At 41.5% G+C, this 18,354-nt stretch overlaps 1 protein-coding gene across 5 annotated transcripts in view; it reads left to right on the top strand.

Annotated features, from left to right (window-relative positions):
* ltbp3 (latent transforming growth factor beta binding protein 3) overlaps positions 1-18,354 on the top strand; it is a 37,595-nt gene that overhangs the window by 6,981 nt on the left and 12,260 nt on the right. For 2 of the 5 annotated variants that reach the window (XM_020646209.3, XM_020646207.3), the window contains exons 2-12: positions 11,087-11,338; positions 12,148-12,311; positions 12,405-12,510; positions 14,855-14,941; positions 15,105-15,221; positions 15,338-15,514; positions 15,737-15,844; positions 15,934-15,947; positions 16,045-16,114; positions 16,274-16,351; positions 17,894-18,022. In XM_020646209.3, coding sequence (XP_020501865.1) covers positions 11,087-11,338; positions 12,148-12,311; positions 12,405-12,510; positions 14,855-14,941; positions 15,105-15,221; positions 15,338-15,514; positions 15,737-15,844; positions 15,934-15,947; positions 16,045-16,114; positions 16,274-16,351; positions 17,894-18,022 — 1,302 coding nt within the window. The remainder of the gene's footprint in view (positions 1-11,086; positions 11,339-12,147; positions 12,312-12,404; positions 12,511-14,854; positions 14,942-15,104; positions 15,222-15,337; positions 15,515-15,736; positions 15,845-15,933; positions 15,948-16,044; positions 16,115-16,273; positions 16,352-17,893; positions 18,023-18,354) is intronic. The other 3 variants (XM_020646208.3, XM_065962994.1, XM_029279769.2) reach the window with 3 other exon arrangements.

The raw sequence follows: 18,354 nt of genomic DNA, 5'->3' as shown, positions 1-18,354 counted from the left end.
GGACTTAGCAGCTGAGAACCAATCAGGCTTCTCCGGTGGCTGCGCAGCACAGATGGACGTTACCAGCCAATCAGCTCGTGGCCGTAGCACCTTATCCTGAGCAGTCCATTTAATGTCTTCCTCCATGTCCATCTGTGACACATAAACCTGTTAACCCGCTGATGGAGACTCTATTTATTTATAATGATCTCCATGTTTAGCGACCAAAACAGCAAACTGTCCTTTTTTATTTTCAGCTCTTGGAAGTTAATTTTTAGGACAGAAAGAAATAGAGAAGTTGTTTTCTCCTTGGAGACTTGATGTCTTCTGTTGCATCTGCCATTTTGTCCACATGTGAAATGAAAAATTACGTTTTCAGGGAAGATTTTTCCATAGTGTTCCATAAACATCAGTATCTCTGCACATGCCTTCTGACTAACGTAGGGCTTTCAACAAAAACATAGACTAATTCTTCTCCCTGTTGCTAGCACGGAGGTATCTCATCTATCAGACTCCCTGACAGCAGCTGCTTGGCCTTCTGGGTCTCGTGTTCTTCTGCATCTCAGCCGCATCCCCTCTTTATTAGAGGCATGCAGGCGGCTCGAGATTCTTAACTTCTTCTGGAGTTAATGAAACACAGGAAGTGGTCTTATCATACCCCAGTCTGGCGCCCGTCCCCCCCCTAAAAAGGACATCAAGAGAAGTGGATCTGGCTATTTCAGGATTTCCCATGTGGCTCTGTATTTAGAGCAAAGTGACAGTAGTAGGCCTGTGGTTTGTTTTGGTTTTCCCTTGGCATGGGTCAGAGGTCCATGGGAGTCTGAAAAGAGGACAAGTCGGTGAAGTACAGTGGGCAGAGCTGCTTCTGCTTCCTCTCTCCATTTAGTAAGAGAGTTTATTTTACCTTTCGGAAGCCCTCTGCTCTTCCCCACACACCTTTCTATTCTCTTGTGCCAAGCTTTGGAGAAGGCGGTCTCACACTGGTGACCAGAAACCTGCAGCACTCCGGATTTTGCCACAAGTTGGACGGGACTTAGAGGCGAAGCTGGGCATGGCTCCCACGCTGAAACCCCTTCAAACTCAAACACTAATTCATCAGGGAGGCTCAGCAGCTAATTCATTTCAAAAGCCTGTAAAATGTTGTTTTTATGTCAGCTGATTATTTCCTCTTGTCAAGGCTGTGCTTTCATATTTATGGATGCACATTCTGTCACCTCTCCCTGCCTATTTATGCATGTAAGGAAAATAAGACATGGGTTATTTGCGGTCCGTCCTTCTCATTAACCTTTTGCAAGATTCCCAAATGGCACACAATCACTATGTAGAAATGTCACACTTAAAAACTAAACAAACATAATAGTTGTATGAATTTAAATATACTGTATGAGTTAATATACTGGACTGTCATGGGCCTCTCATGTTGTCCAGATAGACTTCAGAGCAAGTCCATAAGTGAAACCTTTAAAACGTATTCCTACTTGAGTAGAAGTCTGAAAGAAAATCCAGAAATGTAAAAAAAAACAAACGTGTTTTTTTAAAAGGGTTTAATCCACACTTTACTTCTTCCTGTGTTTACTTTTATCAGGACTGACTTGGAGGGAAAATCCGCATGATCTGAGCAGGAGTTTCCCATGAAACCCGAGTCCTCCATGTCATCACTTGACTGCATAAAAAGCCAATTCTGCTCGGCAAGTTATAAAAACAATCGCAATCAAATTAAGTTTTAGTAGAAAAACAAAAAGCAGCAATCAGGTGTGTGTGTGTGTTTTTTTTGTACGTCATTAAGGAACAGTGTGTGTGTTTGTGTGTGTGTGTGCCTGAGTGTGTTTGGTGCAGTGTACTGAACCCAGCTCAAACAAACAACCTTCTTTGCCATCTTTAACACTCTCCTCCCATTTGCTTAGCGAAGGGGGAGAAAACGGAGCAGTTATTTAAAGCCGCGCAGAGGAATGCGAGCGCTCAGGACTGCACCCAACGCCGTGCAGGACCCTGTAGCTGTAGCGATTAGCCAGGGTAAACAGAATAACACGGCCTCTGCCAGCGCAGGGACTGTGCAGCCTTCAGACATTACCTGAAAGGCGCTCGGGTGCTGAGTGCAGAGGATCACCTCAGGGCAGGTGTCTGACATAATCTCAGCGGCGCACAGTCAGCACTGCCTGCCCGCCTTCCAGTCCCTATAGCCCAGGCTTTTAGACAGTCATTATATGACATCATCCATAAGTTTTGCCAAGATCCTGTCTGACTCTCTGGCTCGTTTTCCACAAACATTTTTTGCCAGAGGGGAATGACAGAGTAAAGCTGGATCTAAGCCAACCTGAGAGCTATGAAAATCACAGAGCATATTTCTGTGACATGGGAACTTCACATTCTGCGAGTTTGATTTAGCTTTTGATACTTGCTCCCCTAAGATTTATTTTGATCGTCTCAGGATGAGTCTGCTCAGAGACTTCGTCCACTTTCTGTTTGTTGGAGGCCGACTGCGAGAGGTAATGAATGCCTTTGGTGACAGCGGTCAACTCTGGCAAAGGGCAGCACTATTGTTTGGATAGCTGAGGCCGAGGCTGAGTCTGAGGAGCTGCTCACGGTTTCAGGGCGGGTTAACAGAGCGCAGAGACTTCAGCAAGTGGGGGGATGGAGGAATGCATACGCAGGTTTGTGTTTTCAAAAGGCAGTGATTATGTCATTTACTCCACACGTCTGGCTCAGCTGCAGGAGTCTGACCCACTTCATACGTCGCTCCCTCTCACTCCGGCTGGCATGTGGTCATTCGGTGCCAGTCCATGGTAGGCGTATTTTAGGGATGTGGTTTCCTGCTTTTTGGGGCTGATGGTAAAGCGAAGCACGTCATGGGATGGTGGCAATTCCCATCTTTTTTCTATTTTTAAGAAGTGACTCAACCTGCAACCGTCTTCACCATTTATGAGGGCCAAGTGTTGTTTAGTCATGGTGCGCTCAGGTCATTAAAGATGGAGTATTTATGGAAAGGCTTTTTAAAACCGCATTCAACTGGATGACTTTGGACAACTCAGTTGAATTAAAGTGTAATTGAAACTCATACCAAACCCCCCCCCCCCCCATGGATGAACATGTGACACTAGCTGGCTGTAATTTTCTGCTGATTGTAGATTATTATTTTGGTTTTCAAGCCGAGCAGTGGCGTTTGCCTATTGTTCAGCCGAACTGCAGTCGTGCCATACAAAAGCTTCATATTATGGAAATCTTTGACATCCACTCAGAAGGGCCTTATTTCAACCATGAGATAGATACTCATGTTACACTGGGTCGCTTAAGTGTGTGAAAATCGGCAAGTGTTTTCGAATGAGCTCGCTTGACAAGCATGTAGCCAATCAGCGCTGTGCTTCTTTTCATCCCACCTCTGCTCGAAACAACTCTTAACTTGCTGGTTATCTTTTTTCCACAAAACTTGGAAAACTCTATTCCATATTCACCTTGTCCATACAACTCTTTTGTGTAGATGACTGTTACCTACTGTTAGCATAGCATTGAATCAAGGGGAAACAGCTAGCCCAATCTCTTATCCTAAAGGTAACAAATTCTCCTTCCAGCACCTCTTAAACATAACAAAAAAACATCTACTTGCCTGCTTAATCTCTATAAAAAGTGAAGGGTTAAATAAACAAATTAGCGTTTTCCGATTTAATTTATTTGACCAGGAACGCGAAAGGTGACTTTTTGAAAGACATGGAAATGACCGGATTTATAAGATGATGATGATAAGTGTTATAACAACCTGTTTTTACATTTGATCTGTGGCATCATATGGGGATTTTTACTTTGTTGGAACTGTAGTGTGATTGTATTGTGTTTGGTTTTGACACAGTAGACTCTTTCTCACATTCACTGCACTCCAGAAAAGCTCCCAGAATTCCCGGGTGGGCTGCGTGTGTGGCCACAAACAGCTGAATTTAACCTTGACTTTATCCAGAATTTCCTCTTCCAGCTTCCTAGTAAAACAGTGTGAACCACCGGAATCTTTGTGCACTTGATGAAGCTGCTTCATACTCTCTTTCTACTCGCCAGAATGCTCCTTACTTGTCTCTTTTGCAGTGTCCTGCCTAAGAAGACCCCTTCCTCCTGTCCAATAGGGCGTATCGTCTGCTGTGAGGGATGTGTGAATGATCAACTTTGACCATTTTAGCGGCAGGCTGTCCTGAAATCTTCTAGACGTTTGTATGTGTGAAATGAGACTAGTGTGTTAAAGGCTTCTGCATCATGCATCATCACAAATCTCCTCCAATAAATCTTTACTCATCGTATGTGGGTCAGCCAACATGACCATAAATATGATCTAATGTTGACCAAAAAACGGTTTTGGCATCCATCTTAGTGTTGATTCACACTGGGCCTGAAAGTGACTCACTGAGCATCAGTCACAGATGTTTCTGACTCATTCCTGCAGACCGGCTGACTTGCTGTTTGTAATTCCACCAGAATATGACTCTGTTCAAAGAAACGGGCAGATCAGGCTATTGTATCAACTCTACGATGACTGCAGTAGCTTTCATTTTAGTGCGTTTGGGAGCTTTTGAACTGTGGTTTGGAGGGCTGTAATTTGTTGTTTTTGAGCTGGGAGGGTGCGGCTGTGGCTGAATGGCCGCCATGGAGAGAAAGGGCAAAAGATGCGTCATCTTCCAGACAGACCCAGTGAGTGGGCGAGTGGGTATGGGGCATTTAGAGGGCAAGCTTTCCCTCTTTATATGTCTTTTTTGTCAATACACACATATTCCTGCCTGTACAAGACATTTTTTGTCCAGCTGGCAAAAATATAAGAATAATTTGTGTGTTTATGTACTTTCATGGACATGGCTTCAATGGCTTCTTTTTCAACTTTACTCTGTTAGTTAAGTAGTGTGCTTACTTAGCAGTTGAGGAATGTTTTCTTTAAAGTGAAAAAAAAAAGTCTGGGAATCACAACAATCCTGACAAAATGTCACATTATTTAGCACTATCTTGATTTTACATCTTTCTCCTTTGCCTTTTTTCATGCTGTACTCCCTTGCTTTCCCAGATTACATACATGTATACTGTATGATACAGATATTGTTCTTCTCTCTCAGCTCGTGCTGTAAAAAGCCCTGTTCTTTTCCTCTTGGAGTGAATCATTACGTTCTGAAGAAGAAGGAGCTCTCACTCATATGTCATTTGAACACTTGGATGAGAAAAGCTTTGAGACAAAGACTTTTTTCCTTCTTTTTGTCTCTGGATTCAGTTCAGTTCTCTGTTCTTGTTGGAGTGCTGCATGGGAAAATTATACGTTTTCCTGCTGTCTTGGAACGTACCTGCAGGCTGAAGTTTTAAGTATTAAATGAGTTTGCAAAGCCATGGCAGAGAAGGATGAAGTTAAAGCTCTCGTAGTGGACTGAATCTAAAAATGGAAAAGTATATGGCTTTCTTTAAGTCGACTACACGGTTAAACATCATCACACTTGCTAGTCGCCACCAGAATCAGTAGTCAGTTAAACAACTTATTAATACTTTTATAAGTTGGCCCTCCATGCAGTTCAAATGTTATGCTCAAACTGCAATGAAGCGAGCCACCACTAGGGGGCTGTAGCTTTAAACTGGCTGACGTTCTGGTTAATGAACCCCACTCTACTACCCGGATGTAAACAAGCACAGTGAACAGATAGCATCTCTAGGGGCAACCTGGTTTTGGCAGTATTTTGATTTAGGCATTTAGATTAACAATGTATGCAGGCTGTGTCAGGTTAAAGTGGAATATCACCTGGAGCAACGTGTAACTACATTTGGAACATGTGGATGCTAATATGCAAGAAAGACCGAAGGCTGGCTATGAGTTTTAAACATCTGTGAATCTTTTGCACAAATTAGCACATGAGCTGCATTTGTCAACAGAGCTGTCAATCAAAGCAAAACTTTTTATAGCATCAAAAACTATTTAAAACTTCTCAAAAAATTGTACATTTGGACATTAAATGAAAATGAAATAACTTTAAAGACAGAAACCATAATGAAGGAACCTTTTTGGATGTGAATTTTTCATTTTAGTTTACCTATATGTCTCATCTGTCAACACTGCAGAGGCTGAGCTCATGACCTATTGTAGCCGGTCAGTAGGGGGAGCATTAAATGTTTTGGCTTCACTTATGGGGAGCTGTCATGTTGTCCATGTTGCTATACAGTCAGTTGTTTCATATAGTTAATATAGGTATACAAACACCACTTTTAGTCTGTGAATGTGATTGTTTTAAGTTCCTCCATTACTTTTTTTTTCTGGAAAATGGTAGCACAACTGCTTCACATCCACACGTCCCTCCCCCTTCCATTCAGCCTGACAACCAGCACAACATGCTTCACATTCATTCAGACCACCAAACAACTAACTCTAAGGTGCGTTTGATTCTTAATAACACACCGCCTCTAGTCTGAGGAATGTGTTAGATCCTTAAAAGACGGAGGCGTAGTTTAAAAACAGAGGGTGGCTGCCTCTTGAGACGCTATAAGCTAACTGACGAGCAGAGTCAATGAGCGATTTTGCATCATAAATTCTGCTAATGAACCCCGAGGTGATGATTTGAAGGGAAAGTCCCCTGGAACTTAAAATCCTTGTTATGATCTCAACTATAAAGCTTTGTACCCTCTGCAGTGTGTAATGTGGTGCAGTCACCCAACCGCAGCAGGAGACAGTACACCCTCCACTTAATGACTCTCTCACACACACACACACACACACACACACACAGAGGCTAACACGCCCGTTCAAATATATATAAGACCTGCAGAAAACATTAGAGCGTACAATGCTTGCATGTCTCCAACTTAAATGAAGCTGGCAGATGTAAGGGAGAGGACTTTTCTGTATGTTTTTGTGAAAGCTTTCAAATTATTCAGTCCTTCTGGAGCTCTGCAGAAAAAAAACATCCAATGCCCTGGATAATAAAGACATGAAGTTCAGTTCTGTCGCTGATATCTAAAGTCTGATGCTGTGATAACCCAAAACCATCTTTGTTATGATAAATGATGATTTTATCTCACAGTAAACTATATTCTTGGACTTTAGGTAATATTTGTGATCACCCACTTGTGTTAATGAAATCAAAGATTGTATAAATAATGTTATACAAGTAATAAAGTGTATTTTAGTTAGAGCTGCAATCTATTTTGCACTACTTCAGAATCACCCACTTTGAGAGGGAGGAGACTTCCAGTATTTTCCAGAGGCAGCTCCCCCATTGCACACAGAGTTCAACATCACATTCCCCCACATGGAAGAATCCTCAATTTCAACACAGTGAAACTTTTCTTTAAAGTAAGCATGCAGTAAAGAGCATACCTCTTTTTAATGTGTTTGTGTGTGTGTGTGTGTATGTGTGTGTGTGTGTGTGTGTGTGTGTGTGTGTGTGTGTGTGTGTGTAAAAATAGGTAAAATGGTGTTTTTCATGACTCTCACCCACGAGCCGAGCCAGCATACCGATTGGACCAAAGTGACTGTTACTAGTGCATGTAGGCCTCACGGTGTGGGAATGCACAGTGCCAATATGGATAGTGCCAAAAGAGGCCGTTTAATCAGGTGTGGATTAAGCAGTGCAGGAATTGGCTGTAATAGGTTCCGATCCTGTTGCATAAAATTACTTCTAAACGTTATTTTGTGTTTTGCGGGCCTCAGACTCAGTCTTTAGTTTTGCTGTAATCTGCGGCCTCATGTCACTACATTATAATAATCAAAGTGAGTTCAGAGTTAGAGTATCATGGTAGAGAAAGAACTCTTCAGATTGTTCTGAGTGGAGATATCTGCGTAAATACCTCGGATGATAGTAGAATGAGGTGTTCTTCTGGCAGTAGCAGCTGTGTGTTGTACTTCGCACTGCGTGTTGCATGGCACCACACTGGGTTCATTTCACAACACATCTCACTCTAATGATCCCCACCCATGAAGTCAGAAACCCGAGCCCTCTCCTCTGTGCTACATCAGGGAGCAGGTTTTCCTTCAGTCACCTTCCCAGCCACCAGCACAGACTTTTCCTGCAGCATGTGTTCCCTCTGAGTCTCTGTGGGCTTAGATTGTGTAATCACATTTGGAAAGAGGTACTTTCTGTGTCTGCAATCCAAATCTTCAGCCCACGCTTCTTTCCCACTTTCCTCTCTTTCTAAATCCAGCACGGAGTCGAAATCTGATCCGTAGTAACTGGAACACTCGTGTCAAAGGAAGTCTGACAAACTCCAGTATTTTGTCCTCTTTAGATTCCCTCTTCTTCCTTGCCATGTCTGAGCCTTCCAGCTTTATTCTGCATGTTGCTGCCTGCACACAGTCCAAGTGGTTTAAGACCACCGTTACACTGTGTAAGTTAGTGAAAGATTCTGAAGAATACATCTTGCTCTAGATTTTTTTTAAATTACCTGTTTCTAACCTGTTTCATTGTTTCCTTTTCTGTCTAACTTTCACTATGTGAGGATGTCCCTGCTGTGTTGAAAGTGATCTAGTCCCCTAATTACACTGCAGACCAGACGCCTTGGCAGTCCACACTCCTAATTACTTCCATGTGTGCACATTTGGCTCAGCAGCAGAAAGAGGCCTCCTCTCCTCTCCTCTCCTCTCCTCTCCTCTCCTCTCCTCTCCTCTCCTCTCCTCTCCTCTCCTCTCTCCCTCTCTTCTCCTCTCTCCCTCTCCTCTCTCCCTCTCCTCTCCTCTCCTCTCCTCTCCTCTCCTCTCCTCTCCTCTCCTCTCCCTCTCCTCTCCTCTCCTCTCCTCTCCTCTCTTCCTCTCCTCTCCTCTCCCTCTCCTCATGCCCTGATTTTACTTTCAGATCGTTTTGTGTTGGTACAAACAGTAAAAAGTAGTTACCGTTTAAAAAGGCCATCTTTTGTGGTCATTGTCAAGTCATTAAAGTCAAGTGCCAAAAGCACTGTTGTGTTTAAATGGCAGGAAAAACTGTGAAGATTCTTTGGCGCATTGGTTTAAAATCCCATGGAGGGGGGTTACAAAGGGACATTAGTAGGTAATGCCTCTCCTAACTTGGAGTAATTTTAGATTTGTAGTATAACACTAAATGGAGTTGTTTAGATACAATTGAAGTGTGAGCTGGAGTGATAGTCGCAGAAACCAACAAATACAAAGAAGTGTGATGTAGGGCTGTGCAGTTAATCACAATGTATTGTTATAGTGACATGACCATTCACGATACACACTTTTCAAAAGTCTGAATATATCACAATAATGTAAAAAAAATGATTTATGTAAACCAGCAAATCTTAAGCACCTAGCATGAGTACATTTTACCCATTCGATTCAATATCCCCCCCATGCTTTCACACCATTCTGATGCACTCAAATTGAATCCCAAGATATCTATCTGCTACTTACAGAGTAACTGGTACCAATTTAGTGGTGAAATCGAAGCACTGGGTTATTTTGTCAACAATTTGCAGATCATACGGGGTCGAACTAAGAAAGAGATTTAGTCCTCGATGGTCAGTAAAGTCTTGAAAAGGACAAATATAAAAACGTAAAGTTGCTGTGGATTAAAAGATAAAGATAAAAAAGGCGATGTTGTGTGCGGTGACAAGAAGGCTACGATTAGATTGGAGCCTGAGGTAAAGAAAGCTAACACAGAGATTGTGAAATAATTGTTGAGAAAACACAGTGAAAGACAAGATTGCACCAACTGGATAAATGTAAACTGCAACTAAAGTATAAAATGGAATAATGTGTCCTTAAACTGGATAAAGTGCATTTAAGAAAATTAAATGACTTAAGAGATTTGAGCTGAAGTGTCACCATAATACTGGATATAAAACCTTTTCATACTTAGTCTTTATTCTTGGTCTTTAGCATCAAATAAAACTTCGTTTGATGCTCTTATCTGTTTGGTTTTATAGAGGCGTCTTAGCAGTGGGCTTGGCGCCCTTTTGTTGCAAGACACGACGATAAATGAACCACTACTTCTACTAAAAAAAAAAAAAAAAAAAAAAGCATATCACACTTTGCCACAGCCCAAAAGAGGTATCTGCAAACTGCTCAGCCAAAAACTTACAGATGTATTCAGTTCGCTGTCATTGGAGACGAGGAACCCTCAAAGTACTTAGATGTGTGTAGCCAGAACCAAACGCATGATAAAGTTTCAGTTACAGTTGCAACATCGATTTTGCATTTCTACTCAATCGAAAAATGATAAGATAAGAAGGAAGTGGAACTACTGCTCAGTCAGCTGACATGTTAGATACCGGTCTGTTCTTCCTGATGTTGATTCTGATACCTGGACTTGAGTTTTGGCTTGGCCTGTAAAGGAAGCATGACAGGATAGAAAGTGTGCATATCAAAGCTTTAATCCATCTAACCACAACTTTTAAGTAGTGAAATGGTAACTCTTGAACAGCATCCTGCCGCTTCAGAGTGAGAGAGCTGTCAGAACTGCTCACAGTTTAGTTTGTTTTCAGTTTTCAATAAAAATCTCTCCCTGCATTCATGACTTGTCCACAGCTTTCTTAACAGCTCTGTTCTCTCTGTCTTTCTTTCCTCTGATTGTTCTATTGTTGGACTTTCAGACACAACTGGACTTAAAATAAACACAATGGGAGACCCAATAAAACCTGCAGTGATTACTCTATATGCCATGAACCTCTCTCCAGCCAGCAGCTTTCCCAGAGATTCTGAGAACTTTCCCATATGTCTGAATAAAGCTGTGAAACAGATCAATGACTTCACCTGCTTTTCTTCTCAGACACACCGCTGCTGACCGGCTGGAGGGACTTGTTAGTCCGTCAGGCTAATGTGGCTCTTTCAGCAGTGCAGTGCCAAGTGATTTTTTTTTAAATTATGTGGTTCTGATTTAACCACAAACTTTTCTGTCTGTGCGCCTACTAATAATCTAAACCTAAGGTTGTTCACATGGTTATTGTAAAGCGGGAAAATGGATCCACAATGAGCAGAACCAGACTTGTGAATAAATATCTCTGCTTTTCCTGTGCTGTTTTTTTTTTTGCTCTTATGTCATAAGTGTGTTTGTTGCTTATGAGTGAAAGAAGTTTTTCCTCTGATGTGACTCATGGCTATGAACTGTTGACCTGTGGGAGTCTCGACTCTGACTCTGTCTGACACCTCTCTCTCCCCTTCTCTCCCCGTCTGCAGTTGTGTGTCCCCTGACGTGCCTGAATGGAGGAGTATGCAGCTCGAGGAAGCACTGCCTGTGCCCTCCTGGGTTCACTGGACGGCTCTGCCAGCTTCCGCTCCCGCAGACGCAACAAGCTCAGGCAGCGCGGGGGAACGAGTCGCCCATCTACCCCATCGCTTTGAAACCAGACGGCTTGAAACTAGGGGAGCAGTCAAGCGTAGGGCTCACGCAGACACACTCAGTCTTCACTCTGCCCTTCTCACCGGATGGTACCTACCAATCATTTACTTTATTACAGAACTTGTGCGTCTCATGATCAGTTTTCAGTGACGTGGGAAAGTGAGATTTATTTTCTTCAATTCAAGTTGAGCTCACATTTTAGAGTAGTCTACATTGATGTTTTGAAAAAAATGCTCAGGCCTCTACATTTTCAATTAAAAATGAAGATGATGGATTGATCACTAATCTCATATTAGAAGCCAGCGGTTGAGTAGCCTAACGTTATCTGAAGGAAACAGTGAGCCTGTCCAACTGTAGCTAAATCCTGAATTTTTAATGCATGGTAAAGTGGTAATAAAACTGACTGATATTAATATTAGTGTCTTTTTATGTCCTAAAAAAAGGTCAGCGATAAGCTTAGTTAATTTGAAATGGTCGTTTTTGATGCTGCTGCCAGGTAGGTGTCAGACAAAGAGACACTGCCCACTTCTGAATTGTCTTTTTTCCATTAAAAAAAAGCCCAGCAAGTGATGGGTTTTTAATGTGAATGTGTGCAGAGTGAGATTTTTAGTCTAAAAATACTTCTGATCAGCATAGAGATAAGACCACAGGGGGCGCCAAAATCAACACTAACCAAAAGTAATGGCTGTAAGCTTCTATTTTTAAAAATAACGACGCATAACATTTTATTAAGTGAGATTTAGAGGTGCTTGAAGGTGGATGAAGCTGTTTTCTACTGTTTCTAGTCTTTGTGCTAAGCTAAGCTAGCTTGCTGCTTAAGCCATAAATTGAACACACGGATATGAAAGCATTGTGTCAAACTTACATGTTTTTATGTCTTTCCTCTTTCTGTTTTCAGTGCAGGTTAAATTCCGTGTTCACCACACAGCGGACACCTCTGTAGTCATTCAACCGCTGGACCCATCGGATGTCAAGCCCCCCCTCAAGACAGGGCCACGCCCGATCCCCACGGGGCACAAACCAAAGGGCCGCTGCTTCCAGGAGACCACACAAAAGCAAGCTGTGAGTGTTCAGACATAATCATGAGAGCTTTTTAGATATATATTTTTTTATGTCATTTGATCGATAACTCTTTTCTATCTCTTCTTGCTTAAGTGCAACAGCACCCCGCTGCCTGTTCTGACCAATCAGGAGGACTGCTGCGGTAGTGTGGGGAACTCATGGGGACAAAATAAGTGTTATCAGTGCCCCAAACTCCCAAGTAAGTTCCTATGTACTTACAAAAGTTTGATTTATTTTTTCATTTTGTGTCACTTTCAAGCCTTATGGTTGATTTTGTTTGTTTACCGTCCTTTTTAAAAAAAATCCAGACACAAAGTTGTTTTCATAAAGAAGTCTTTGTCCTCTTGTGTGTTCCTGGGGATAAATTATTGTTTATTGAGCCAAAAATGTCATGCATTCCCTGCAATTCATACCTCTCAGCTTCTGAAATGATGGCCCTGGATTAAAACAATCACTTCATACCTCTATAAAAACGTGCACATGAAAGTCAGTGGTAAGGTAGGGAGGGGAACATTTTGGAAACGGAAGAAATTATGGGAATAACACACAGACAGTGAGACAGAAAGAGAGAATGTGGAAAATAACCCCTCCACTTAAGCATGTTCCTATGAGCCTGCCCAGTGCAGGACTGTCATCACATTACTCAAGATTGGATTTCAGGAAAATCTTGGCTGCTCACGTTTTTCCACTCCGCTATTATTCCATCTCCAGGTTCTGACTCAGACAATGCAGCCTTTGACAAAACCTGATACTGTACGTCTGCTTAGTCTTTATATAACTGGATTCCTGCCCAGAGCGCTGTCACGTTTGTTACGCTCATATCCATTTATAAGCTTCTTCTTTCTTTTTCTTTTCTATGAAAATGGGCAAAAGTGAGCTGTTACTCTCTTTTCATTGTGCTTTCAAAATGTTCGTGTGAGTGCCGTCTTCCCACTCTCTAATAAAACTGCCTTACATGTTTTTACTCCCATATGGAAAGAAGAACGTTCTCCTATGTTGGAGGTTTAAGGCTCATGGAGAGAACTAATAGGAACAAGAAAAATGCAATGCTCTGAGCTTGTGAAAGTCTTAATCAAAACCCTTCGACAAACAAACTGTCATTAGAAAATAAAGAAAAGCAAAGAAGAAAGGATCAACTTTTCCAATCTAATATTTGAGCCAAACTAGTAATGACTTTCCTGTTTAGACATATTGGGAATATGCTTTTTCATGTTCAGACAGAGAGGCTCTCAAGTTTTTGTGTGAAGCTTGTTTTATTTTTATTTTTTTTAACCTTGATTTAACCAGGTCATTAACCCATTGAGATCAAGATCTCTTTCACTGGGTGACCTGGCCAAGAGGGCAGCAGCACACCTCATGATAAACATTAAATGATTAAGAAATAGTTCACAAACAATAAGTTAAGGGCAAACCACATTTAAAATGTGTCAATTGGTTTGCAGATAAAGTGCAGAAGTTGAGCTCACAGATTACAAATCAAAAACAACGGCACTGTCCAATGGTCTCACATTTTTTGTCTTAAAATCGAGCATAATGCTTCAAGTGAAATGAGATCTGCCAGTTTCAAGTCATACAGGAGAAAGTTCCCTGCAGAGGGGTCAGCAAAACGAATCGCTCTTTTCCCTGAGCTCAGACCGGACACGAGGAACAGACAGTTTAAAAACATCACAGGAACACAAAGGATGGCCAATCAGATTTAGTGTACAGGTCACAGTAAGGCGTCTACAACCAGTCACAAATCTCAGTACTCAGTGATACACGGTGTCCAATGACTGTAAACATTTGGCCGAGGCACCCATATGCATCACAGCTCCATAATCCAAAAAAAGAAGAAAGGTTGTTATAGCTGCTAGCTGACATTAAGGGGTTTGGTATCAAGGCTTTTATCAACTCTCTACCAGCCTGCTGTCTGCCTGCTACATTTTTTAAAATCATGAATATGTCTACATGCTTCCACACATCAACAGAAATATTAAAAAATTAAAGTCCTTCTTTCAAACGATGGCTTCAATAAAACCCCAGTATTTTTTAGACAAACGTTTATTACGACATTTATTATAAGTGTAGTTGGACAAGTTGGTAAATATAGATTTGCTTCATAAGTTAATAAAGACAAATTGCAATGTAAACGCCTAGATTTAGATACAACATTGTCGTTTGCCAGCTGGTAGGAGTCATTTTTACTTACAGTAGGATCAAATTATTTTCCTATGTTGTATCTCAAATAAAGCGTCTTCAGATTAAATAGCCGGGTTGTTTTAACACAATGGCTAAAATTCCTGAAAAGTATTCCTTTTTGAATTTTGAATCTTCAGCATTAAAAATACATTTTTTGTTGGCTTTTTCATACACCTAGCTCCCTCCTTTGAAATTCTAAGACCATACAAAGTGTTCAAACTCGACGTAAGACTATTTTCATGCACTGCTGGTAAAACGTTCACATTTCATTTTTGTTTCCATCACCCACCTTCTTCTCATTCCATTAATACTGAAGCTTGTCTCCCCTTATCTTTGATGTTTTGTTGTTTCTTCTTCTCCCTCAGATGCATCCGTCAAGCACACCATTGTGGAAGATTACGGCTCTACATGTCCACAAGGCTACAAAAGATTCAACAGCACTCACTGCCAAGGTAACGCTGACGGGACATAACTTATAACAAGGATTAAGCTGAGGGCTTTTCTGGGAGTTCTTTTTTTAGTTGCTCATTAATACTACAAGTCCCATCACTATCATCCATTACATTTTTTCTAAATAACCTGTTGTGTTTCAAATCCTCCCTCTTGGCCGTAAAGATATCAACGAGTGCTCCATGCAGGGTGTGTGTCAGAACGGAGACTGTCTGAACACGCTGGGCAGCTTCAAATGTTCCTGCAAGGCCGGCTTTGTGATGGACAGGAATCGATGTGTTGGTGAGTCCGAAGCCTTTCTTTGGGTGTCTTTTTTTCTTCTTTTTTTTTACACTAAACATCTATTTCAATAACACAAAGTGATTTTTAAAATGTGTAATTCTCCTCTCTAAATGAAGCCTCCTTGACTCCTCTGTCAGAGTCTCCAGCTGAGCAGGCTCAGTGCTTCCTGATGGCGTCGGACACCAGGGGCTGCGAACACCCTCTGCCCACTTACGTCACACAGGAGATGTGCTGCTGCACTGTGGGCAAAGCCTGGGGCCGCAACTGTGAACGATGTCCTCAGGTGGGCACAGGTGAGTGGGCAGAGAGAAGGAAAGGAGAAGTTAAGGAGTGAGAAAAATGTTCTATTGAGTTTCAATGAAAGGAAGAAGAACATTGCAATTGGCTTTGCCTTGGTATTAACTTTGGTGACCACTTATAGGTCTGCATAATATACACTACTTTGCAAAATGTGAGATTCTTAAAAGAGTTACAGAAATTGATACACTCTCCTCTTTCTTCATGTGGTGCTTCAGTGGCCTTCAGTAAGATCTGCCCAGCAGGGAAAGGCTACTTCCTTCAAAACATAAGAGAGACCGTGGCCTTCCCTCCCATCAATTTCCCCCGCAAGCATGAAAAGAAGGGTGAGTCCTCCATACAGCAGTGTTCATTCCTGACATCTACTCGAGTTGTGTGCTTAAATGAATTCACTGTGTGTTGTTCTCCCTTTCAGAACCAAAGCGGCCGGTAAGACATTTTTCTGTTTATTTTTTATTTTTTGGTTTAGAAAATCTAAATCATTTTTTGTGCTAGTTGTGGAATCAGACTTATGTCTTTCAATCAGGAAAGACGTCCAGAGGTGACGACTGCTCCTCCGCAGGCTCCCACCAGCACCAACAGTCCTCGTGTGCCGGGTAACATCACATCCTGTATTCATAGTTCTGCTATCACAGTAACAAAAAAACGGATACAATAGCGAGTGGTGAAGAAAGAAATACCAGGACTAAAGTTCAACATGTCACGCTTCCTCCTGAAGTCTGTCCACTTTATCTTTCTTTCTGTTGGATCCACAGTTGTTAAACCCACCCCTCCAACAATCATCAGAATGACCCCAGAAAATCACCCCTTCGAAACACAGACTAAAGTCTTGCGTGAGTTTCCTGCAGACCTCAAACTGACTCAAACACGATGCATTAAGCATATAGACAGTGAGCTCATTTTAAGGCTGGTTCATGTTTCCTGCACTTCCAAACCACAAAGACACAGCTCTCCACATTCCCCAGAGAGAGTAGACATCATGGTGAGCTTTTGGGTCCTTCCCTCACAAATGACATGTTGACTTTCCCCGCAGAGGAACAAAATCATACGCCACCGTTTCCAAAAAATTGACTGAACCCCTATTGATGAAAATTCTTTTCAAAAAATGACCTCATTCTTGCCATTAGCATGTGTGTTGAATGGTTAACTGACACCTTGCATGGTGTGTGCTTTCAACCATGAAGCATGAACCAGCCCGAAGGCAATGATAACACACTTTTATGGGGGGGAGGGGGGGGGGGGTGTTGCTGTAACTTGCTTAATGTGGTTTGTTTTATTAAAGCAGGTTATACAACACACTCTTACACAGTTTTATGACATGGGTGCTATCAGTTTGAAAGCTCGTAGAGACAAGAGGAAAACATTCTGTTGATACTTTTTTCAAAGGTCTGATCCAAACAAAATTCTCTCCTGTGTTCTTATGAATGTGTGAAATAAACATGATTTGAATGTATAATCTTTAGGGTTCATACATGTTTCTCTTATATGTAAAAATAAGAGAAATGCAGAGGGAGGGTTCTGGTTGGTGATTTTTCTTTAACAGGATAAAAAAAAATAGCTGGTGGAAAGAGTTTGCTAGAGATTTTTTTTTTAGTCTTTGAACAGGCTGAATAGTTTCAAAGGTTTTTTATTTCCAGGCTCTTTTTTTAAGTGTTTGTTGTTGTAGTTCTTATTTAAATAAATACCTGAATACTGCCTGTTCTTTGTAGGACTTAAAGCATTCAAGTTTTCTTCCAGATGAGTTTTACATAAAAAGTGTTTTCCTAGCCAAAAAAACCCCAAAATGACAAAATTAGAAGCAAACATGATCCGTACACCAAGGAGCTCCCATTTAAAGGATTTATTGACAAGTGATGTTACGAGCCAAAATGCTCTTTCTCAGACTTGGTAGACTTCGTCGCCAAAGGAAGAGCATTTTGTTCACTAGTCAATAAATCTTTAGAAGGGGAGCTCCCTGGTGTGCGGATCGTGTTTGCTTCTTTTTACCTATTAACATTTTTTAATCCAATACCCACGTATGATTGTGTGTGTCTTTTTTGGATTGTTCACTAAAAAGGACATACATTTTTCATATGTCAAAAAAAAATAATACTTGATTTTGCCAGGTGGGAGGGTGGAACATAGAAAAATGCCAAAAACTTTATTCATAAACACAGAAGAGAAAACCATTTTGATCAGACTATGAAAAAATGCATCACTAGAATATTCTTTCTTGCTCGCCTTCAGGGCTTCCATATTTCAGCCCCATGCATACATGTATGTTAAACATTAGTATTAATAAACATCTGTGTTCATACGTCTTTAAATCTATTGTATATATGTGCATGTATATATACAGTCTATGAAGCTTGTCCACTCTTTTTCCCTCCTTGAAGCAGCGACAGATGAATGCAAGCAAAGCAGGAACATCTGTGGTCATGGAGAGTGTGAGAGCAGCCTGAACGGCCACATCTGTCACTGTCACCCCGGCTACCGTCTCAACCCGCAGAGGAACATCTGTGAGGGTAGGAGACCATGGTAGAGAAGAGAGTGCATGAATGGAACAGTGACGGATGGTGGGAAGAAATTTCTCCTGAAGTTTCTTATGCATGACGTGTCGCCCTGGCCAACACAAGTCGCTCCGGTTCCAGGAAACTTGCTCACCTCTGATTCACCTGCTGCTTACAGCCCGTCTATGTGCTGCAAAAACTCAACTAAAAAATAGTTTAAAAATGTTTGTAGTTATCTGCATTAAAAATAGATAATGAGATATGAAGAGAAGACAGAAGTATAGAAAAACTGCTGTCTCTCTCCTTGTTATACTTGTTGTGTCTTTACCTTTAAATGTCAATCAATG

Source organism: Labrus bergylta, chromosome 14, assembly GCF_963930695.1.
Source record: "Labrus bergylta chromosome 14, fLabBer1.1, whole genome shotgun sequence".
In the NCBI taxonomy this organism is placed as follows: Eukaryota; Metazoa; Chordata; class Actinopteri; order Labriformes; family Labridae; genus Labrus; species Labrus bergylta.
Note: the sequence above shows the minus strand (reverse complement) of the source record. Positions and strands in the feature narration are given on the sequence as shown.